The sequence below is a fragment of the Panulirus ornatus genome, chromosome 30 (genome assembly GCF_036320965.1).
Source record: "Panulirus ornatus isolate Po-2019 chromosome 30, ASM3632096v1, whole genome shotgun sequence".
NCBI lineage: Eukaryota > Metazoa > Arthropoda > Malacostraca > Decapoda > Palinuridae > Panulirus > Panulirus ornatus.
Window position 1 is genome coordinate 23,720,716 of NC_092253.1, and position 25,017 is coordinate 23,745,732.

The 25,017-nt window shown below is 40.9% G+C and overlaps 1 protein-coding gene and 1 long non-coding RNA gene across 2 annotated transcripts; one reads left to right on the forward strand and one right to left on the reverse strand.

The window, feature by feature from the left end:
* Positions 1-560: 560 nt before the first annotated feature.
* On the reverse strand, positions 561-15,480 carry LOC139758540 (uncharacterized). Its single transcript, XM_071680062.1, has 10 exons — positions 15,418-15,480; positions 14,342-14,431; positions 13,644-13,803; positions 10,591-10,718; positions 9,993-10,043; positions 9,537-9,641; positions 8,963-9,069; positions 6,608-6,671; positions 1,476-1,646; positions 561-974 (listed from the first exon to the last, which is right to left on the reverse strand). Exons 2-9 carry the CDS (start codon positions 14,409-14,411, stop codon positions 1,483-1,485), a joined length of 849 nt encoding a protein of 282 aa, XP_071536163.1. The 5' UTR covers positions 14,412-14,431; positions 15,418-15,480; the 3' UTR covers positions 561-974; positions 1,476-1,482.
* A 5,157-nt stretch (positions 15,481-20,637) lies between these two features.
* Positions 20,638-24,484, forward strand: LOC139758495 (uncharacterized). The gene is made up of 4 exons (XR_011714841.1): positions 20,638-20,703; positions 22,480-22,569; positions 23,113-23,283; positions 24,215-24,484. It is a non-coding gene; the product is annotated as an uncharacterized lncRNA (long non-coding RNA).
* The last annotated feature ends 533 nt before the right edge of the window (positions 24,485-25,017 follow it).

A 25,017-nucleotide genomic window follows, 5' to 3' on the forward strand; every position in this document is an offset into this window, starting at 1 on the left:
TGTGATTCTTTGATCATAACAAATATCACCGAATATTTCTTATAAAACCTGAAGACGTTTGTAACACGAATGTCTAATCTAAAACATGAGGACATTTGTAACACGAACATCAGTGAAGGATGACATGAAGTGGATAGCTCAGTCGTAGGGAGGATCTGTAAACAGCTTAAATTTGTGTTGACCAAGTAACATATCTTACAACAGGCATGGAGGCTGGTCTTCTGCCACATGTTGAAGAGCACATGTGCTGGGGCACAACACATTACCTCTGCCCATATACACTGACTGTGGAATGAAGTTCTCTCATATTTCTCTGCTCTTTCCTGAAGATGTGACATTACACGAAAGCGCTTGGGATACTTTGTGTTTCATTCTCCCTAATGTCTCTCTCCCTCTCTCTCTCTCTCTCTCTCTCTCTCTCTCTCTCTCTCTCTCTCTCTCTCTCTCTCTCTCTCTCTCTCTCTCTCTCTCTCTCTCCCTACCTACCTACCTACCTACCACTATAATAACTAACATGAATAGCATCACATTGATGGATGAAAGATTAAGGAGGAAGAGCAACGAGTGTATCATTTTATTTTGTCGTATGGTTCAGTACGACATTCTGTACTCAAGTCTAATTCATAAAACATTCACTTATCATCTCTGGTGTACTAATATCTGAGAACGTTCAGTAATCATCGATATTATCACAAAGATAAAATAATGCTGGATGATCTTAAACAAATAACGAAGAGTGAAGGTTGGTTTATTAAAAGAAACAAATATTGCTTGTTGGTTGATAGCTAGGAACAAAGATTGCTACTTGGTTGATAGCTAAGAACGAAAATTGCTGGTTGGTTGATAGCTAGGAACAAAGATTACCAGCTGGCTGATTGCTAGGAGCAAAGATTACTGGTTGGCTTGCACTGCAGCTTTGACATGTGCTCAGCTGGTGGTGGTCCTTCTCACGTCACAGCTTACCATCTGCAACACTACCAGAAGAAAGAAAACAATGTAACACATTTATGTTTCATTATTGTCAACGGAAATTGTTGCTATGGATGTTGTGTCTCAAAATGTATGATATATATATATATATATATATATATATATATATATATATATATATATATATATATATATATATATATATATATATATATATATATAGACTGTACATCTTGAACAAAATCTGGTGTAATACAAAACTTGTGTAAGCAGTCTGGACTTACCACATTCTCAGTCAGTTTATTCCTTTTATTCACTACTGTTTTACAACTTTGAATTTTGTTATTAATATTTGTGATTACTGTTTAGTGTTAATACGAGATATGTTCATGTACCTCCCTCTTCTTAACCTTGTATATATGTTGCACTATATCTTTATACTTATATGTGTTTGTGTGTGTGTGTGTGTGTGTGTGTGTGTGTGTGTGTGTGTGTGTGTGTGTGTGTGTTAATTCATACATGACCATATCAAGAAAGATATATACCTTTGCATTACTTGCCGTAGGAGCCTGTAGGGCAGGGTCCTTGGCCAACCTCATAAATTCCTCCCCCTTGTTCACAACTTGCGATATTAAGGTGACATGAGTTGCTGTATGTCACGCCGTCCGAGCCACACACAGGGTCATAAACAGCGGGACAAAATCGAGGACAGTCTCCTGCACAGACAAACCAGAAGTTAGAATCTGTGAAGCACATTTGGTCCTTTTCTTCATTTACTGGAGCTGGCAATTATGATGGCATCAGTCATTATGCTGATATGTGTTGTAGATCTATATCTACCTTTATCTATGATGAAATATCCTGTGGTACTGTACAGCTCTCCTGTCCCTGAATTAGATAGTTAAAATGATTATCAAATCTCGTAGTTTCAGGAGAGCAAACAATTATTTGAGGAACATTTTTACGTATTTTGTTTGGGGATTCGAATATGTGGATAATGGTACGAAAGTTTACCATACGGTGAAAACAACAGATGAAATTAAGTGAGAAGAGAAGGAATTATAGAGAATGTTATACATTGGTGTGAGTTAATGAGGGAAATATGAAGAGCTGTATTGTGGTGTCTGACGACCGAGAGCTGGGAGGACATGAGGAAATATAATGAGATGTAAACCTTCATGGAAACTTGGTTGTCTCTTCTAGAACGGAAACTGGAATGTAAATAAAGCCAAAGGAAAGTTCTCTCGCGAGATCTTACTGTAAGCTGTAGTGGAGGCAGTCAGCGCCACCAGAAGCAGGACGGCCGTCAGGAGAACTACTCGACCCATTGTCAGCGGGATTCAAGGACCTGTGAATGATGGCAATTGAGACACCTTTATTGTCTACTACTGTCTGCTTCCGTCTGTTGTCTATTGTGTCTGTTGCTTCACATTAATGGAATCATGAGTCTATTGTCTCAATTTCTTCTATTTTCCAACTCGTTTACAGACGTATTTGGCTGCATGTTCATCCCACATATGTCTACCAAGTACACATACTCCAGTCTTGACTGTCTGAACCTCTCAATCATATATATATATATATATATATATATATATATATATTAAGAGTAAATGTGAATAAGAGCAAGGTTATTAGGTACAGTAGGGTTGAGGGTCAAGTCAATTGGGAGGTGAGTTTGAATGGAGAAAAACTGGAGGAAGTGAAGTGTTTTAGATATCTGGGAGTGGATCTGGCAGCGGATGGAACCATGGAAGCGGAAGTGGATCATATGGTGGGGAGGGGGCGAAAATTCTGGGGGCCTTGAAGAATGTGTGGAAGTCGAGAACATTATCTCGGAAAGCAAAAATGGGTATGTTTGAAGGAATAGTGGTTCCAACAATGTTGTATGGTTGCGAGGCGTGGGCTATGGATAGAGTTGTGCGCAGGAGGATGATGTGCTGGAAATGAGATGTTTGAGGACAATGTGTGGTGTGAGGTGGTTTGATCGATTGAGTAACGTAAGGGTAAGAGAGATGTGTGGAAATAAAAAGAGCGTGGTTGAGAGAGCAGAAGAGGGTGTTTTGAAGTGGTTTGGGCACATGGAGAGAATGAGTGAGGAAAGATTGACCAAGAGGATATATGTGTCGGAGGTGGAGGGAACGAGGAGAAGAGGGAGACCAAATTGGAGGTGGAAAGATGGAGTGAAAAAGATTTTGTGTGATCGGGGCCTGAACATGCAGGAGGGTGAAAGGAGGGCAAGGAATAGAGTGAATTGGAGCGATGTGGTATACCGGGGTTGACGTGCTGTCAGTGGATTGAATCGGGGCATGTGAAGCGTCTGGGGTAAACCATGGAAAGCTGTGTAGGTATGTATATTTGCGTGTGTGGACGTATGTATATACATGTGTATGGGGGGGGGGGTTGGGCCATTTCTTTCGTCTGTTTCCTTGCGCTACCTCGCAAACGCGGGAGACAGCGACAAAGTATAAAATATATATATATATATATATATATATATATATATATATATATATATATATATTTATTTATTTATTTATTTATTTTGCTTTGTCGCTGTCTCCCGCGTTTGCGAGGTAGAGCAAGGAAACAGACGAAAGAAATGGCCCAACCCACACCTCTACACATGCATATACATACACGTCCCCACACGCAAATATACATACCTATACATCTCAATGTACACATATATATACACACACAGACATATACATATATACACATTCACACAATTCACACTGTCTGCCTTTATTCATTCCCATCGCCTCCTCGCCACACATGGAATAACATCCCCCTCCCCCTCATGTGTGCGAGGTAGAGCTAGGAAAAGACAACAAAGGTCCCATTCGTTCACACTCAGTCTCTAGCTGTCATGCAATAATGCCCGAAACCACCGCTCCCTTTCCTCATCCAGGCTCCAGAGAACTTTCCATGGTTTACCCCAGACGCTTCACATGCCCTAATTCAATCCATTGACAGCACGTCGACCCCGATATACCACATCGATCCAATTCACCCAATTCCTTGCCCGCCTTTCACCCTCCTGCATGTTCAGGCCTCGATCACTCAAAATCTTTTTCACTCCATCTTTCCACCTCCAATTTGGTCTCCCTCTTCTCCTCGTTCCCTCCACCTCCGACACATATATCCTCTTGGTCAATCTTTCCTCACTCATTCTCTCCATGTGCCTAAACCATTTCAGAACACCCTCTTTTGCTCTATCAACCACGCTCTTCTTATTTCCATATATATATATATATATATACATACATATATATATATATATATATATATATATATATATATATATATATATATATATATATGTATATATATATATATATATATATATATATATATATATATATATATATATATATATATATATATATATATATATATATATATATATATATATATTATCCCTGGGGATGGGGGATTAAGAATACTTCCCACGTATTCCCTGCGTGTCGTAGAAGGCGACTAAAAGGGGAGGGAGCGGGGGGCTGGAAATCCTCCCCTCTCGTTTTTTTTTTTTTTTTTTTTTTTTTTCCAAAAGAAGGAACAGAGGGGGCCAGGTGAGGATATTCCAAAAAAGGCCCAGTCCTCTGTTCTTAACGCTACCTCGCTAACGCGGGAAATGGCAAATAGTTTAAAAAAAAAAAAAAAAATATATATATATGTTCGTGTGCATGTGTATGTGTGTTTGTGTGTGTGTGTGTGTGTGTGTGTGTGTGTACCATAGTTTATACTAAAGATTAGCCTTTATAAATATTTGTCCTCAACTTAGCGAGACGGCATCAGAAACAGACGACAAGTCAGTGCCCTCATAAGCAATGTTCCAGCCGCTATGTATAAGGCAAACCTGGAGCCCATCATCCACCAATCAGCTCCACAGACCTGAACTCCATAGTTATGGTTACCGCTACATGTATCTTGGTTCAGCATGTGGATATCACGTCGCTTCCCATATATCACATTCACCCGTTTCATTGTGACTAACACACTCCACTCCCTTTCCTCAATGATCGAGCCCTGGAACCCTATGTAATCCTCCATTCCACTCCCTCCATTTCCTCGGTGTCCTCCTTCCTATTGTTTCCCCACATCTCACAGATGGATCCTCCGAATCAACCTCTCTTCACTCATCCTCTCCATATGTCTAAACCATTGGAGGAAATTGCTGTCACATCCACACCTCAGTCTGACACAGTCTCTTACTCCCTCCCCCCTCCCCCTGATCAACGAACCTGACCTCCAAGTGAAATTTTGTAACTTGCAAAACTTAAAGATAAAACCAGCACTGAGACAGGTATCACCAAGAACCCTCAGGTAACTCCAGGTAAGTCAAGACCAGACGCAGACGTGGACTCACCTGGTGAATGAAGCAGGTAAGGCGGCTCTTGGGTTAATGCATGGAGTTACCGCCTTATATACCCCCTCCCATCCTCCACGTTGGCTACTTCAGGTTATGTCTTAAGGTGAATTTTATCAAGATAACGAATAATGTAAATCACGATATGGCAACTTTCTTAGAGGATATTAAAGGACCATTTTAGGCAATTTTCTTTGTGTATGAGACAGATCAATTCGGTATCATTTACAGCCGATGAAAAAAAAAAGAACAGATGAATCTGAAAAAATGGAAATACCAACTTGAAACTAAAAGAACACGAACGAAACTTCTTGAAATTGATCACTTATGGTAAGAAACTTTCTCTCTCTCTCTCTCTCTCTCTCTCTCTCTCTCTCTCTCTCTCTCTCTCTCTCTCTCTCTCTCTCTCTCTCTCTCTCTCTCTCTCTCCGCAAAGATGGGAAAAAACAAATCTGGAAATTTCCACTGAGCGAGGTTGAATTTGCCAATGCTTACACAACCATGCCACAAAGTCCTGCATCTCACATATTATGTTCTGTTTCCTTGTTCGTCTCTCATTCTTTTTTCAACCCAGGCTAATGGTGAAGAACACTTCAGTATTTACTCCATTATATCATCACACGTCATAATCATATTCTATACTCAACTCACGTACCATCTGTCTGTCATCTTTGAAGCTGTTCGTTCTCGCATTTGTCTGTTCCTTTTTTTGACCCGTTTATATACATACTAAGCATACACGCACACGCACATACACACACTCACACACACACACACACACACACACACACACACACACACACACACACACACACACACATACACACACACACACACACACACACACACACACACACACACAAACATAAACACACACACACATACACACACACACACAAACAGACACACACACATACACACACACACACGCATACACACACACACACACACACACACACACACACACACACACACGCACATATCCAGGAAGACAAGAGTCACTTTATCTCCGTTTCTTCATTGTCAACATGGAACACACCCTGCGGGTGCCCCTCATGTCCTGAAGGGGAGACCCCATTCCCTTGCTCCTGTACAGAGCGCACATCCAACCATCTCCCTCACCTTGTGCTGGACTATGTGTCTCACACAAATATATCTCCACAATGACACAAGTTAACTGATCACTGAGTCCTGATGTTCTGGTCTTCTTTCCCCATCTCACAATACAAGCTGGTCAGTGTAATTGAGACCTTGGAACATCAGACTACAACTGGCCAGAGTGGCACATTCCCATCCCTTTACCCAAAAGCTCTAGGTCATCCGATGCTCCAGCTGTCTCTGAGCGGTAGAACTGCACCTCACTCCCCTGCACAAAGGAGCACTCAAAATAATAGACATACAACAGTGAAATAAACACGAGCGTTCGGTGCCTCCTCCCACATCAACACAAACCTCCTTTCCAAAACACACCATAAACAAGAGTATAAACTCCGTACATTACCCTAGCTTTCATCAGTTAACCAATCTACCCTTCAAAACCCCCTACCCTCCCCCCAAACGCATGCACTGATCACTGAGGACTTAAGACCAGCAGAGAGAAGTGCCCAACCTTCTTCACGTGCACACCCTAGACACACACGCCATCTAAGAAACCAGACTTACATCCCAATCCTTCCTCACTTTTCCTTCAGTTATCTTATCAACGTACTGGTTTTACTTCATTCTGTCTGGCTTTGCCCATTTCAATTCCATTTCAGTTTGTTTGTCTGTCTCCATTCCAGAGTTCAGGTCAGTACACACTTGTATCATGTCATGGTCGGTAATGATTATGATATCAATGTCTGAAAGTAGAGTTACGTCATCTGTAGACATCAGATTAATTGCATCCTCACGTATTGTTGGTTTGTTTATAATCAAAATTAGGTTGAAATCCATACATGAGGTCGTAAGTTGATCAAATTGTTCTTCTTCATCAGTCATGGCAGTGTTCTCTTGCTCGAATTTATAACATCCAAAGTCCAAAGTTTCCATTGTGTATATGATTAAAATGAAGGTCACCCAATCAAGATACTGTTGTTTATGGTATGTCAATATGCGTTGGAGATATTCTCATCGGAACATTGTTAAGATGTTTAGCTGAGCATTAGGATAATCTATGAGCAAAAGAATATACAGAGGAAAGAACTGGTCTGGTTTCGGTGCATTATACATGACTGTTAGAGAAAGAGTATGAACGAATGTGGCCTTTGTTGTCCTTTCCTAACGCTGCCTCGCGCGCGTGTGGGTGGAGGGGGGTGTCATTTCAGGTGTGGCGGGGTGGCGACGTGAATGAATAAAGGCAGCAAGTATGAAGTATGTACATGTGTATATATGTATATATCTGTGTATGTATATATATGTATACGTTGAGATGTATAGGCATGTATAAGTGCGTGTGTGGACGTGTATGTATATACATTTGTATTTGGGTGGGTTGGGCCATTCTTTCTTCTATTTCCTTGCGCTACCTCGCTAACGCGGGAGACAGCGACAGAGTATAATAAATGATATATATATACATATATATATATATATATATATATATATATATATATATATATATATATATATATATATATATATATATATATATATATTTTTTTTTTTTATTTTTTTTATACTTTGTCGCTGTCTCCCGCGTTTGCGAGGTAGCGCAAGGAAACAGACAAAAGAAATGGCCCAACCCCCCCCCCCATACACATGTATATACATACGTCCACACACGCAAATATACATACCTACACAGCTTTCCATGGTTTACCCCAGACGCTTCACATGCCTTGATTCAATCCACTGACAGCACGTCAACCCCGGTATACCACATCGCTCCAATTCACTCTATTCCTTGCCCTCCTTTCACCCTCCTGCATGTTCAGGCCCCGATCACACAAAATCTTTTTCACTCCATCTTTCCTTCTCCAATTTGGTCTCCCTCTTCTCCTTGCTCCCTCCACCTCCGACACATATATCCTCTTTGTCAATCTTTCCTCACTCATCCTCTCCATGTGCCCAAACCACTTCAAAACACCCTCTTCTGCTCTCTCAACCACGCTCTTTTTATTTCCACACATCTCTCTTACCCTTACGTTACTCACTCGATCAAACCACCTCACACCACACATTGTCCTCAAACATCTCATTTCCAGCACATCCATCCTCCTGCGCACAACTCTATCCATAGCCCACGCCTCGCAACCATACAACATTGTTGGAACCACTATTCCTTCAAACATACCCATTTTTGCCTTCCGAGATAATGTTCTCGACTTCCACACATTCTTCAAGGCCCCCAGAATTTTCGCCCCCTCCCCTACCCTATGATCCACTTCCGCTTCCATGGTTCCATCCGCTGCCAGATCCACTCCCAGATATCTAAAACACTTCACTTCCTCCAGTTTTTCTCCATTCAAACTCACCTCCCAATTGACTTGACCCTCAACCCTACTGTACCTAATAACCTTGTTCTTATTCACATTTACTCTTAACTTTCTCCTTTCACACACTTTACCAAACTCAGTCACCAGCTTCTGCAGTTTCTCACATGAATCAGCCACCAGCGCTGTATCATCAGCGAACAACAACTGACTCACTTCCCAAGCTCTCTCATCCCCAACAGACTTCATACTTGCCCCTTGATTCACTTGATTCACGAACCTTACTGACTTCAATATGTCTTGGTGTTTTCTTTGATAAGTGGTTGAGTCTAGAATTGAAGGTCTTTATTCCTAAAGGGATTGGATGTTAAAATCTTTCCTATGTTTCAATACCATTTAAAAGATCCTGAAGCTTACATATATAGATTCCCTTGTATTGACGAACTGACTAGTTTTATCTGATTTTGTGATATGATTATTTATGTTCTCTTGAGATTTTCATTTATTCCAGGAAACCTATGTGGCTTGTCGTTATACTTGGAAATGTAATCACTGGTTAAGGCATTCAAAACTAAACGAGATAAGAATTGAAATCCCTGGTTGGCGTTATTAGTGGATTTTGCCATAGATACGAGATGTTTGACACTAAAGCTTCAGTGTATTTAATTGATAAAGAGAATCCAATACCTTGAGCAAGTTTTTCGTACTGGGTATGAAAATTAGATGAATCATCAACAATATTCTTTTCTGGGTTTGATCCTTTCGCCCATAAGCAATTATATAGAATTTTCTTCCTGATTATCTGGTTCTTGCTTTACTCATACGGCTGGCAGCACTGACAGGGTCGGCACAAGCAGAGGAGAGTTCTGTTTTTGTTTGTCTGACGTTGTACAACGCCTTGTAGGAGTCAGGTTTTGCATTGCCTATGTGCTACAGAAGAATTTCATGATCTATTCTCCCAAATGGAGTTTGTTTCTGCTTATGGGAGGCCCTTGGGATCAGGATGCGTCGCCTTGTCTCGTTCTTAATGCATTCTTGTGGGAATTTATGTTGTAACTCTTTGACGTTAGCAGAGAGGCAAGCATTACAGTACTTGCCAACAAGTCTGGTGAGTTTTGGGTTTTCCTAGATGTTGTCAGGTGGGATTCCAGGCCACTGAGATCGGTGGGCGGACACAGTACCGCTGGATCACCGATGACCATCAAGTATCTTCCCAAAACTGATACTGCTCAGCCCACACACTGCTGGCCAAGTAGAGTGGGGCAGCCACTTACACTGTAGTCCTGAGGATGACCCAGATCGACTGATGAGCATCTCGGTAATATCTAGATATCAGAACATGTAATATTCACAAGTAAATCAATATAGACAATTTCACCACTGCCCGTCCAAAATTCGAACACAGGCCACCAAGAACAGTAGGTAGAAAGCGAACCCCTGAACCATCGATGAGTTAAATCGCATGTCTTCTAAGCTGTTACTGCAGGTGTTGGTCACTATTGTCGTGGATGGTGTGTGTTATATATAGGACAGTCTGGTGAATATCTTTGCTTTAGACTTAAGCAACACGTAGTTGTCATGTGAGGAGAGGACAAGTGTCCAGTGCCTTACTTATACATGTGAGATATAATGACCATTGTATTGATTAGACAAACACTTCTTCAGTTAAGTCTTGTGATTCTTTGATCATAACAAATATCACCGAATATTTCTTATAAAACCTGAAGACGTTTGTAACACGAATGTCTAATCTAAAACATGAGGACATTTGTAACACGAACATCAGTGAAGGATGACATGAAGTGGATAGCTCAGTCGTAGGGAGGATCTGTAAACAGCTTAAATTTGTGTTGACCAAGTAACATATCTTACAACAGGCATGGAGGCTGGTCTTCTGCCACATGTTGAAGAGCACATGTGCTGGGGCACAACACATTACCTCTTCCCGCCCATATACACTGGCTGTGGAATGAAGTTCTCTCATATTTCTCTGCTCTTTCCTGAAGATGTGACATTACACGAAAGCGCTTGGGATACTTTGCGTTTCATTCTCCCTAATCTCTCTGTCGGTCTGTCTGTCTGTCTGTCTGTCTGTCTGTCTGTCTGTCTGTCTGTCTCTCTCTCTCTCTCTCTCTCTCTCTCTCTCTCTCTCTCTCTCTCTCTCTCTCTCTCTCTCTCTCTCTCTGTCTACCTACGTACCTACCTACCTACCACTATAATAACTAACATGAATAGCATCACATTGATGGATGAAAGATTAAGGAGGAAGAGCAACGAGTGTATCATTTTATTTTGTCGTATGGTTCAGTACGACGACATTCTGTACTCAAGTCTAATTCATAAAACATTCACTTATCATCTCTGGTGTACTAATATCTGAGAACGTTCAGTAATCATCGATATTATCACAAAGACAAAATAATGCTGGAAGATCTTAAACAAACAACGAAGAGTGAAGGTTGGTTTATTAAAAGAAACAAAGATTGCTGTTTGGTTGATAGCTAGGAACAAAGGTTGGTGGTTGGTTGATAGCTAGAACGAAGATTGCTGGTTGGTTGATTGCTAGGAACAAAGATTACCAGCTGGCTGATTGCTAGGAGCAAAGATTGCTGGTTGGTTTGCACTGCAGCTTTGACATGTGCTCAGTTCGTGGTGGTCCTCCTGACGTCACAGCTTACCATCTGCAACGCTACCAGAAGAAAGAAAACAATGTAACACATTTATGTTTCATTATTGTCAACGTAGATTGTTGCTATGGATCTTGTGTCTCAAAATGTATGATATATATATATATATATATATATATTATATATATATATATATATATATATATATAATATATATATATATATCTATATATATATATATTCCTGTGCATGTGCGTGTTTGTGTGTTTGTCTGTTTGTTTGTGTGTGTACGATAATTCTTTCTAAAGATTAGCCTTTATAAATATTTGTCCTCAACTTAGCGAGACGGCATCAGAAACAGACGACAAGTCAGTGCCCTCATAAGCAATGTTCCAGCCGCTATGTATAAGGCAAACCTGGAGCCCATCATCCACCAGTCAGCTCCACAGACCTGAACTCTATAGTTATGGTTACCGCTACATGTATCTTGGTTCAGCATGTGGATATCACGTCGCTTCCCATATATCACATTCACTCGTTTCATTGTGACTAACACACTCCACTCCCCCTCCTCAATGATCGAGCCCTGGTATCCTATGTAATCCTCCATTCCACCTCCTCCATTTCCTCGGTGTCCTCCTTCCTATTGTTTCCCCACGTCTCACAGACGGATCCTCCGAATCAACCTCTCTTCACTCATCCTCTCCATATGTCTAAACCATTGGAGGAAATTGCTGTCACATCCACACCTCAGTCTGACACAGTCTCTTACTCCCTCCTCTCTCCCCCCGATCAACGAACCTGACCTCCAAGTGAAATTTTGTAACTTGCAAAACTTAAAGATAAAACCAGCACTGAGACAGGTATCACCAAGAACCCTCAGGTAACTCCAGGTAAGTCAAGACCAGACGCAGACGTGGACTCACCTGGTGAATGAAGCAGGTAAGGCGGCTCTTGGGTTAATGCATGGAGTTACCGCCTTATATACCCCCTCCCATCCTCCACGTTGGCTACCTCAGGTTATGTCTTAAGGTGAATTTTTTCAAGGTGACGAATAATGTAAATTACGATATGGCAACTTTCTTAGAGGATATCAAATTACCATTTTATGCAGTTTTCTTTGTGTATGAGACAGATCAATTTGGTGTCATTTACAGCTGATGAAAAAAAATGAACAGATGAATCTGAAAAAATGGAAATACCAACTTGAAACTAAAAGAACACGAACGAAACTTCTTGAAATTGATCACTTATGGTAAGCAACTCTCTCTCTCTCTCTCTCTGTCTACCTACGTACCTACCTACCTACCACTATAATAACTAACATGAATAGCATCACATTGATGGATGAAAGATTAAGGAGGAAGAGCAACGAGTGTATCATTTTATTTTGTCGTATGGTTCAGTACGACGACATTCTGTACTCAAGTCTAATTCATAAAACATTCACTTATCATCTCTGGTGTACTAATATCTGAGAACGTTCAGTAATCATCGATATTATCACAAAGATAAAATAATGCTGGAAGATCTTAAACAAACAACAAAGAGTGAAGGTTGGTTTATTAAAAGAAACAAAGATTGCTGTTTGGTTGATAGCTAGGATCAAAGGTTGGTGGTTGGTTGATAGCTAGAACGAAGATTGCTGGTTGGTTGATTGCTAGGAACAAAGATTACCAGCTGGCTGATTGCTAGGAGCAAAGATTACCGGTTGGTTTGCACTGCAGCTTTGACATGTGCTCAGTTCGTGGTGGTCCTCCTGACGTCACAGCTTACCATCTGCAACGCTACCAGAAGAAAGAAAACAATGTAACACATTTATGTTTCATTATTGTCAACGTAGATTGTTGCTATGGATCTTGTGTCTCAAAATGTATGATATATATATATATATATATATATATATATATATATATATATATATATATATATATATATATATATATATATATATATATATATATATATATATATATATAGACTGTACATCTTGAACAACATCTGGTGTCACACAGAACTTGTGTAAGCAGTCTGGACTTACCACATTCTTAGTCAGTTTATTCCTTTTATTCACTATTGTTTTACAACTTGGAATTTTGTTATTAATATTTGTGATTACTGTTTAGTGTTAATATGAGATATGTTCATGTACCTCCCTCTTCTTAACTTTGTATATATGTTGCACTATATCTTTATACTTATATGTGTGTGTGTGTGTGTGTGTGTGTGTGTGTGTGGTGTGTGTGTGCGTTAATTCATACATGACCATATCAAGAAAGATATATACCTTTGCATTACTTGCCGTAGGAGCCTGTAGGGCAGGGTCCTCGGCCAACCTCATAAATTCCTCCTCCTTGTTCACAACTTGCAACTTCAAGTTCACATGAGTTGTTGTATGTCACGCCATCCGAGCCACACACAGGGGCAAGAAGAGCGGGACAAATTTGAGGACAGTCTCCTGCACAGACAAACCAGAAGTTAGAACCTGTGAAGCACATTTGGTCCTTTCTTCATGTACTGGAGCTGGCAATTATGATGGCATCAGTCATTATGCTGATATGTGTTGTAGATTTATATCTACCTTTATCTATGATGAAATATCCTGTGGTACTGTACAGCTCTCCTGTCCTTGAATTAGATAGTTAAAATGATTATCAAATCTCGTAGTTTCAGGAGAGCAAACAATTATTTGAGGAACATTTTTACGTATTTTGTTTGGGGATTCGAATATGTGGATAATGGTACGAAAGTTTACCATACGGTGAAAACAACATATAAAAGTGAGTGACAAGAAGACTCATACAGAATATTATACATTGGTGTGAGTTAATGAGGGGAATATGAAGAGCTGTATTGTGGTGTCTGACGACCGAGAGCTGGGAGGACATGAGGAAATATAATGAGATGTAAACCTTCATGGAAACTTGGTTGTCTCTTCTAGAACGGAAACTGGAATGTAAATAAAGCCAAAGGAAAGTTCTCTCGCGAGATCTTACTGTAAGCTGTAGTGGAGGCAGTCAGCGCCACAAGGAGCAGGACGGCCGTCAGGAGAACTACTCGACCCATTGTCAGCGGGATTCAAGGACCTGTGAATGATGGCAAGTGAGACACCTTTATTGTCTACTACTGTCTGCTTCCGTCTGTTGTCTTTTGTGTCTTTTGCTTCACATTAATGGGATCATGTGTCTATTGTCTCAATTTCTTCTGTTTTCCAGTTTGTCTACAGACGTATTTAGCTGCATGTTCATCCCACATATATTTACCAAGTCCACATACTCCAGTCTTGCCTGTCTTAACCTCTCAATCATTATATATATATATATATATATATATATATATATATATATATATATATATATATATATATATATATATATATATATATATTCCTGTGCATGTGCGTGTTTGTGTGTTTGTCTGTTTGTTTGTGTGTGTACGATAATTCTTTCTAAAGATTAGCCTTTATAAATATTTGTCCTCAACTTAGCGAGACGGCATCAGAAACAGACGACAAGTCAGTGCCCTCATAAGCAATGTTCCAGCCGCTATGTATAAGGCAAACCTGGAGCCCATCATCCACCAGTCAGCTCCACAGACCTGAACTCTATAGTTATGGTTACCGCTACATGTATCTTGGTTCAGCATGTGGATATCACGTCGCTTCCCATATATCACATTCACCCGTTTCATTGTGACTAACACACTCCACTCCCTCTCCTCAATGGTCGAGCCCTGGTACCCTATGGAATCCTCCATTCCACCTCCTCCATTTCCTCGGTGTCCTCCTTCCTATTGTTTCCCCACGTCTCACAGACGGATCCTCCGAATCAACCTCTCTTCACTCATCCTCTCCATATGTCTAAACCATTGGAGGAAATTGCTGTCACATCCACACCTCAGTCTGACACAGTCTCTTACTCCCTCCTCTCTCCCCCCGATCAACGAACCTGACCTCCAAGTGAAATTTTGTAACTTGCAAAACTTAAAGATAAAACCAGCACTGAGACAGGTATCACCAAGAACCCTCAGGTAACTCCAGGTAAGTCAAGACCAGACGCAGACGTGGACTCACCTGGTGAATGAAGCAGGTAAGGCGGCTCTTGGGTTAATGCATGGAGTTACCGCCTTATATACCCCCTCCCATCCTCCACGTTGGCTACCTCAGGTTATGTCTTAAGGTGAATTTTCTCAAGGTGACGAATAATGTAAATTACGATATGGCAACTTTCTTAGAGGATATCAAATTACCATTTTATGCAGTTTTCTTTGTGTATGAGACAGATCAATTTGGTGTCATTTACAGCTGATGAAAAAAAATGAACAGATGAATCTGAAAAAATGGAAATACCAACTTGAAACTAAAAGAACACGAACGAAACTTCTTGAAATTGATCACTTATGGTAAGCAACTCTCTCTCTCTCTCTCTCTCTCTCTCTCTCTCTCTCTCTCTCTCTCTCTCTCTCTCTCTCTCTCTCTCTCTCTCTCTCTCTCTCTCTCTCTCTCTCCGCAAAGATGGGAAAAAACAAATCTGGAAATTTCCACTGAGCGAGGTTGAATTTGCCAATGCTTACACAACCATGCCACAAAGTCCTGCATCTCACATATTATGTTCTGTTTCCTTGTTCGTCTCTCATTCTTTTTTTCAACCCAGGCTAATGGTGAAGAACACTTCAGTATTTACTCCATTATATCATCACACGTCATAATCATATTCTATTCTCAACTCACGTACCATCTGTCTGTCATCTTTGAAGCTGTTCGTTCTCGCATTTGTCTGTTGCTTTTTTTGACCCGTTTATATACACACTAAGGATACACGCACACACACATACACACACTCACACACACACACACACACACACACACACACACACACACACACACACACACACACACACACACACACACACACAAACACACAAACACACACAGACACTTACAGAAACAGACAGACAGACAGACAGACAGACACACAAACACACACAGACACATACACAAACAGACAGACAGACAGACAGACAGACAGACACACACACACACACACACACACACACGCACATATCCAGGAAGACAAGAGTAACTTTATCTCCGTTTCTTCATTGTCAACATGGAACACACCCTGCGGGTGCCCCTCATGTCCTGAAGGGGAGACCGCATTCCCTTGCTTCTGTACAGAGTGCATATCCAACCATCTCCCTCACCTTGTACTGGACTATGTGTCTCACACAAATATATCTCCACAATGACACAAGTTAACTGATCACTGAGTCCTGATGTTCTGGTCTTCTTTCCCCATCTCACAATACAAGCTGGTCAGTGTAATTCAAACCTTGGACCATCAGACTACAGCTGGCCAGAGTGGCACACTCCCATCCCTTTACCCAAAAGCTCTAGGTCATCCGATGCTCCAGCTGTCTCTGAGCGGTAGAACTGCACCTCACTCCCCTGCACAAAGGAGCACTCAAAATAATAGACATACAACAGTGACATAAACACGAGCGTTTGGTGCCTCCTCCCACATCAACACAAACCTCCTTTCCAAAACACACCATAAACAAGAGTATAAACTCCGTACATTACCCTAGCTTTCATCAGTTAACCAATCTACCCTTCAAAACCCCCTACCCTCCCCCCAAACGCATGCACTGATCACTGAGGACTTAAGACCAGCAGAGAGAAGTGCCCAACCTTCTTCACGTGCACACCCTAGACACACACGCCATCTAAGAAACCAGACTTACATCCCAATCCTTCCTCACTTTTTCTTCAGTTATCTTATCAACGTACTGGTAGAGGACGGCTATGTTTGTTTCCTTCCTTTTTTTGCCGAAAATTAGATTATCTACTTTTCCCAATTAGAAGTTCAATTTCTTTGAAATATTTACACTTTTCACTTCATGATGTCTGGCTTTGCCCATTTCATTTCCATTTCAGTTTGTTTGTGTCCATTCCAGAGTTCAGGTCAGTACACACTTGTATCATGTCATGGTCGGTAATAATTATGATCTCAATATCTGAAAGTAGAGTTACGTCATCTGTAGACATCAGATTAATTGCATCCTCACGTATTGTTGGTTTGTTTATAATCAACATTAGGTTGAAATCCATACATGAGGTCGTAAGTTGATCAATTCGTTCTTCATCATGAGTTACGACATTGTTCTCTTGCTCGAATTTATAATTTCATCCAAAGTCTAAAGTTTCCGTTGTGTATATGATTAAAATCAAGGTCACCCAATCAAGATATTATTATTTCTGGTATGTCAACATTCCGCTATATTTCCTAAATGCGAGTTTAATCATTTGACTACCTTTATATAGCTTCTCTATAAGGCATGAATTGTCGAAGTCCAGCATGGAGGGATTGATGCCGTATCTACACCTGAGACGACACGCTAGACCTTTATACCCCCACCTGCCACGTTTGTATCTGATCTCATACCTGACCTGAGCGATTCCGGTGGTACCTGGTCTAGTACCGATCTTACCTTTAGATATGCAAAGTCTTGATATTTGTGTCTAGATTTTGGTTGTTTTGATGTGTCGCGTCTGGAAAGAAACTAATGAGTCTAGAAATATCCTTTATGTAATACGTCGACCTTAGTCAAATTCCCCTGAGAGTAAAGGAAAACTAGTGTGACAGAAAAGACCTGTTTCTATGTCTTACCGACATTACAATATCTTCCCTGTTGTCATAAAGATGTTTTTGTTATGGTAGAGGAAACAGGAGCATAAAAACTTGCCCTAACATTCCATTGGTTAAACAGGATACGAGCAAAGAGTTCCAGGGTCAAACGTCAGCTGGGTAGGTCTATGGATGGTATTCTACGTCTAGAGAGGTTCAGAAAGGGAAGTTGGTAGACATGGACCAGCGGGTTAGGTTGTTGGTTTGCAGATGACACGGTTCTGGTAGCTGACTCGAGAGGGAATTTGCAGAAGATGGTGACGGAGTGTGTGGGAGTGTGGAAGGAGAGAATAAAAAGAAAATTGAGACTAAATATGAACGTTACGAAGATAAAGATAAGCAATGAAGAGTTGAAAGAGGATCGTGTGAGGGTACGTTTGATTGTGTTGGACTAGGAAGAATTGGATTGGTTTGGTGACCTGGGAATGGACGTGGCAACAGATGGGACCATGGGGAGTGATGTGAGTCACAGGATGGAAAGGGGGACGGGGGATAAAGTCATGAGTGACTTAAGGAGCGAGGGGGGGGGGGGTCAGTTAAGCGTAACGGTGAACGAATTTACTGACACAATAGTTTAGCTGGAGGTGAGTTTTGAGTCTTCAACACAAAGGGGATGGCGAGTGGACATGTGTTGCAATAGAAGTGTCTTTGGACGTTATGTGGTGTAGAGCAGGTAGGTGATCGTGACTGTTATAGTAATGAGAGAAAGAGGTGTGGCAGTGAACCCAGGTAATGTGAGAGGGTTTGCTGAAATTGTTCGGACATACAGAGAGTATGAGTGAAAAGAGACTGAGTTACGGGATGTGTTAAAGATTGGATGGAGTGGAGGAATCCTCTTGGGGTGTTGGGACCTGAACATGCAGGAGGGTGAGAGGCGTGCACTGGATACAAATGACTGAATCGTTGTGTATTAGCTTTACGTGCTGTCCATAGGTTGAACCAGGGCATATACAGTGGTCAGGTTGTACTATGGAGTTAGTCCAAGGGGCATGACAGCAGATGGCCTTCACCTTGCTGGTGGCCTTGGTATTATTCACTGCGGAGTGCGTACAGTAGGAGCTTTGAGAAACCTATTGCTCTGTCTTACTTACATTCCCGACTCCTTTCTGTAAAAGACAAAGTATTGGCAACTTTAACTTTGCCATCAAATTACATATATCCTCTCACGTCCTCTACCAGCTCGCTTCTCACAGGAACGTCCACAATTCCTTCATGAACTCACATCACTGTATATCATTCCCTTGTCATCCTTCTCATGTCACTCAGTATCATGTGCCTCACCGTAGGCTCAATATCGTATGTTTACACCCTCAGATCATGCCCAGAGCCTAGTCGCATCACATGTGGGGTTTAATGATTATATTTGTCTCATCCACTTATATTCTTCACTCCAAGTGACTATCCTGCCCCAAGCCTCACCACCACACTACAGTGTAACATGACACACACACCAGCCAACAGTCCCTCACCACACTACCACAGACCAGTATATGGTTGATGGTACCAGCCAACAGTCCCTCACCACACTACCATAGACCAGTGTATGGTCGATGGTACCTGCCAGCAGTCCCTCACCACACAACTATCATTCTATCATTCTATAACTAATATAACTGTTGCTTCTGATCTCCAGTATGAACACTAGCATCTGATAATGATAAACAAACAATCGAGAGTTAGTATCGAATGCATCAGCTGCCACGTCTAACACAATTTTTAATTTCTTATGTGGCTTAACACTAACATCTTACCATAGCATGCATTTCATCGCCCTTCATCAAGTACACAAATACGCTTCTTAATTCAACGTTTAATCTCCACAAACTGCGAAATCTGACATTCATCGACATTTTCATGTTTAGTGATAGGGAGTCATACTAGGGTACGATATTCCCTTATCGCTAAGCTTGTATCTGAATGATACACATTAATACACAACGTACAGCAGTGTAGTGACTGGTCATATCGCGTTTTCTTACTTGAGGGAAAAAAAAAAAAAAAAACCAGGAGAGTTAAAAGTCTCGGGGACTGAAATGTTATACAAACATGGCTCAAGGCCCAGGTAAGTCTGACATTTCCTTATTTTTTTTCTGGTAAAGTTTTGACCAAAATATTAGGATACTTTAATCTTGATTCAGTACTATATGTGTTCTAAAAATACATTCATATGAATTCTGGACTGCATATACATAATGCTAAGAGGATCATTGATTAGCGTGTGGATGATTAATCATGTTTTGCTGAGTAAATGACAAATCTAAGAACAATGGATCAACATTGGGATATTCAGCCTTGCTCAGTTGGAAATTTCTAATCTTTGTGGAGAGAGAGAGAGAGAGAGAGAGAGAGAGAGAGAGAGAGAGAGAGAGAGAGAGAGAGAGAGAGAGAGAGAGAGAGAGAGAGAGAGAGTTGGTTACCATAACTGATTTTTTTCAAGGAGTTTCGTTCGTGTTCTTTTAGTTTCAAGTTGGTATTTCCATTTTTCAGCATAAAATGGTCCTTTAATATCCTCTAAGAAAGTTGCCATATCGTGATTTATATTATTCGTTATCTTGATAAAATTCACCTTAAGACATAACCTGAAGTAGCCAACGTGGAGGATGGGAGGGGGTATATAAGGCGGTAACTCCATGCATTAACCCAAGAGCCGCCTTACCTGCTTCATTCACCAGGTGAGTCCACGTCTGCGTCTGGTCTTGACTTACCTGGAGTTACCTGAGGGTTCTTGGTGATACCTGTCTCAGTGCTGGTTTTATCTTTAAGTTTTGCAAGTTACAAAATTTCACACATATATATTTTTTTTTTTTTTTTTTTTATACTTTGTCGCTGTCTCCCGCGTTTGCGAGGTAGCGCAAGGAAACAGACGAAAGAAATGGCCCAACCCCCCCCCCCATACACATGCACATACACACGTCCACACACGCAAATATACATACCTACACAGCTTTCCATGGTTTACCCCAGACGCTTCACATGCCTTGATTCAATCCACTGACAGCACGTCAACCCCTGTATACCACATCGCTCCAATTCACTCTATTCCTTGCCCTCCTTTCACCCTCCTGCATGTTCAGGCCCCGATCACACAAAATCTTTTTCACTCCATCTTTCCACCTCCAATTTGGTCTCCCTCTTCTCCTCGTTCCCTCCACCTCCGACACATATATCCTCTTGGTCAATCTTTCCTCACTCATTCTCTCCATGTGCCCAAACCATTTCAAAACACCCTCTTCTGCTCTCTCAACCACGCTCTTTTTATTTCCACACATCTCTCTTACCCTTACGTTACTTACTCGATCAAACCACCTCACACCACACATTGTCCTCAAACATCTCATTTCCAGCACATCCATCCTCCTGCGCACAACTCTATCCATAGCCCACGCCTCGCAACCATACAACATTGTTGGAACCACTATTCCTTCAAACATACCCATTTTTGCTTTCCGAGATAATGTTCTCGACTTCCACACATTTTTCAAGGCTCCCAAAATTTTCGCCCCCTCCCCCACCCTATGATCCACTTCCGCTTCCATGGTTCCATCCGCTGACAGATCCACTCCCAGATATCTAAAACACTTCACTTCCTCCAGTTTTTCTCCATTCAAACTCACCTCCCAATTGACTTGACCCTCAACCCTACTGTACCTAATAACCTTGCTCTTATTCACATTTACTCTTAACTTTCTTCTTCCACACACTTTACCAAACTCAGTCACCAGCTTCTGCAGTTTCTCACATGAATCAGCCACCAGCGCTGTATCATCAGCGAACAACAACTGACTCACTTCCCAAGCTCTCTCATCCCCAACAGACTTCATACTTGCCCCTCTTTCCAGGACTCTTGCATTTACCTCCCTAACAACCCCATCCATAAACAAATTAAACAACCATGGAGACATCACACACCCCTGCCGCAAACCTACATTCACTGAGAACCAATCACTTTCCTCTCTTCCTACACGTACACATGCCTTACATCCTCGATAAAAACTTTTCACTGCTTCTAACAACTTGCCTCCCACACCATATATTCTTAATACCTTCCACAGAGCATCTCTATCAACTCTATCATATGCCTTCTCCAGATCCATAAATGCTACATACAAATCCATTTGCTTTTCTAAGTATTTCTCACATACATTCTTCAAAGCAAACACCTGATCCACACATCCTCTATATATATATATATATATATATATATATATATATATATATATATATATATGATTGAGAGGTTAAGACAGGCAAGACTGGAGTATGTGTACTTGGTAGACATATGTGGGATGAACATGCAGCCAAATACGTCTGTAAACAAGTTGGAAAATAGAAGAAATTGAGACAATAGACACATGATCCCATTAATGTGAAGCAACAGACACAAAAGACAACAGACGGAAGCAGACAGTAGTAGACAATAAAGGTGTCTCACTTGCCATCATTCACAGGTCCTTGAATCCCGCTGACAATGGGTCGAGTAGTTCTCCTGACGGCCGTCCTGCTCCTGGTGGCGCTGACTGCCTCCACTACAGCTTACAGTAAGATCTCGCGAGAGAACTTTCCTTTGGCTTTATTTACATTCCAGTTTCCGTTCTAGAAGAGACAACCAAGTTTCCATGAAGGTTTACATCTCATTATATTTCCTCATGTCCTCCCAGCTCTCGGTCGTCAGACACCACAATACAGCTCTTCATATTTCCCTCATTAACTCACACCAATGTATAACATTCTCTATAATTCCTTCTCTTCTCACTTAGTTTCATCTGTTGTTTTCACCGTATGGTAAACTTTCGTACCATTATCCACATATTCGAGTCCCCAAACAAAATACGTAAAAATGTTCCTCAAATAATTGTTTGCTCTCCTGAAACTACGAGATTTGATAATCATTTTAACTATCTAATTCAGGGACAGGAGAGCTGTCCAGTACCACAGGATATTTCATCATAGATAAAGGTAGATATAAATCTACAACACATATCAGCATAATGTCTGATGCCATCATAATTGCCAGCTCCAGTAAATGAAGAAAAAGGACCAAATGTGCTTCACAGGTTCTAACTTCTGGTTTGTCTGTGCAGGAAGGTGTTCTGACGTTTGCACCCTGGAATATGACCCATTGTGTGGCTCGGACGGCGTGACATACAGCAATCCATGTCACCTGCGTAATACAAATTGTCGACAAGGAGGAGGAATTTATGTGGTTCACCCAGGACCCTGCTCTAAAGGCTCCTACGGCAAGTAATGAAAAGGTATATATCTTTCTTGATATGGTCATGTATGAATTAACACACACACACACACACACACACACACACACACACACACACACACACACACACACACACACACACACACACGCACACACACACACAAATAGGTGTAAAGATATAGTGCAACATATATACAAGGTTAAGAAGAGGGAGGTACATGAACATATCTCACATTAACACTAAACAGTAATCACAAATGTTAATAACAAAATTCCAAGTTGTAAAACAATAGTGAATAAAAGGAATAAACTAAGAATGTGGTAAGTCCAGACTGCTTACACAAGTTTTGTATGACACCAGATGTTGTTCAAGATGTACAGCCTATATATATATATATATATATATATATATATATATATATATATATATATATATATATATGTATGTGTATGTGGGTGGGTTGGGCCATTCTTTCGTCTGTTTCCCTGCGCTACCTCGCTAGCACGGGAGACAGCGACAAAGCAAAATATAAATAAATAAACAAATATATATATATATATATATATATATATATATATATATATATATATATATATATATATATATATATATATATATATATCCCTGGGGATAGGGGATTAAGAATACTTCCCACGTATTCCCTGCGTGTCGTAGAAGGCGACTAAAAGGGGAGGGAGCGGGGGGCTGGAAATCCTCCCCTCTCGTGTTTTTTTTTTTTTTTTTTTCCCAAAAGAAGGAACAGAGAATTGGGCCAGGTGAGGGTATTCCCTCAAAGGCCCAGTCCTCTGTTCTTAACGCTACCTCGCTAATGCGGGAAATGGCGAATAGTTTGAAAGAAAAAAAAGAAAATATATATATCATACATTTTGAGACACAAGATCCATAGCAACAATTTCCGTTGACAGTAATGAAACATAAATGTGTTACATCGTTTTCTTTCTCTTGGTAGTGTTGCAGATGGTGAGCTGTGACGTCAGAAGGACCACCACCAGCTGAGCACAAGTCAAAGCTGCAGTGCAAACCAACCAGCAATCTTTGTTCCTCGCAATCAACCAACCAGCAATCTTTGTTCCTAGCTATCAACCAACCAGCAATCTTTGTTCCTAGCAATCAACCAACCAGCAATCTTCGTTCTAGCTATCAACCAACCACCAACCTTTGATCCTAGCTATCAACCAACCAGCAATCTTTGTTTCTTTTAATAAACCAACCTTCACTCTTCGTTGTTTGTTTAAGATCTTCCAGCATTATTTTATCTTTGTGATAATATCGATGATTACTGAACGTTCTCAGATATTAGTACACCAGAGATGATAAGTGAATGTTTTATGAATTAGACTTGAGTACAGAATGTCGTCGTACTGAACCATACGACAAAATAAAATGATACACTCGTTGCTCTTCCTCCTTAATCTTTCATCCATCAATGTGATGCTATTCATGTTAGTTATTATAGTGGTAGGTAGGTAGGTAGGTAGGTAGAGAGAGAGAGAGAGAGAGAGAGAGAGAGAGAGAGAGAGAGAGAGAGAGAGAGAGAGAGAGAGAGAGAGAGAGAGAGACATTAGGGAGAATGAAACACAAAGTATCCCAAGCGCTTTCGTGTAATGTCACATCTTCAGGAAAGAGCAGAGAAATATGAGAGAACTTCATTCCACAGCCAGTGTATATGGGCGGGCAGAGGTAATGTGTTGTGCCCCAGCACATGTGCTCTTCAACATGTGGCAGAAGACCAGCCTCCATGCCTGTTGTAAG

Bases quoted from the DNA above. Each gene is read 5' to 3' on its own strand.
- LOC139758540 (XM_071680062.1), bottom strand. From the start codon at position 14,411: ATGGGTCGAGTAGTTCTCCTGACGGCCGTCCTGCTCCTTGTGGCGCTG. The intron at 9,642-9,992 runs GTAAGTGGCTGC...TGTAGCACATAG, and splicing joins GTCATCCTCAGGACTACAGT to GCAATGCAAAACCTGACTCC. The intron at 1,647-6,607 runs GTAAAGGGATGG...TTGTCTGTGCAG, and splicing joins GGATGACCTAGAGCTTTTGG to GAGACTGTCCTCGATTTTGT.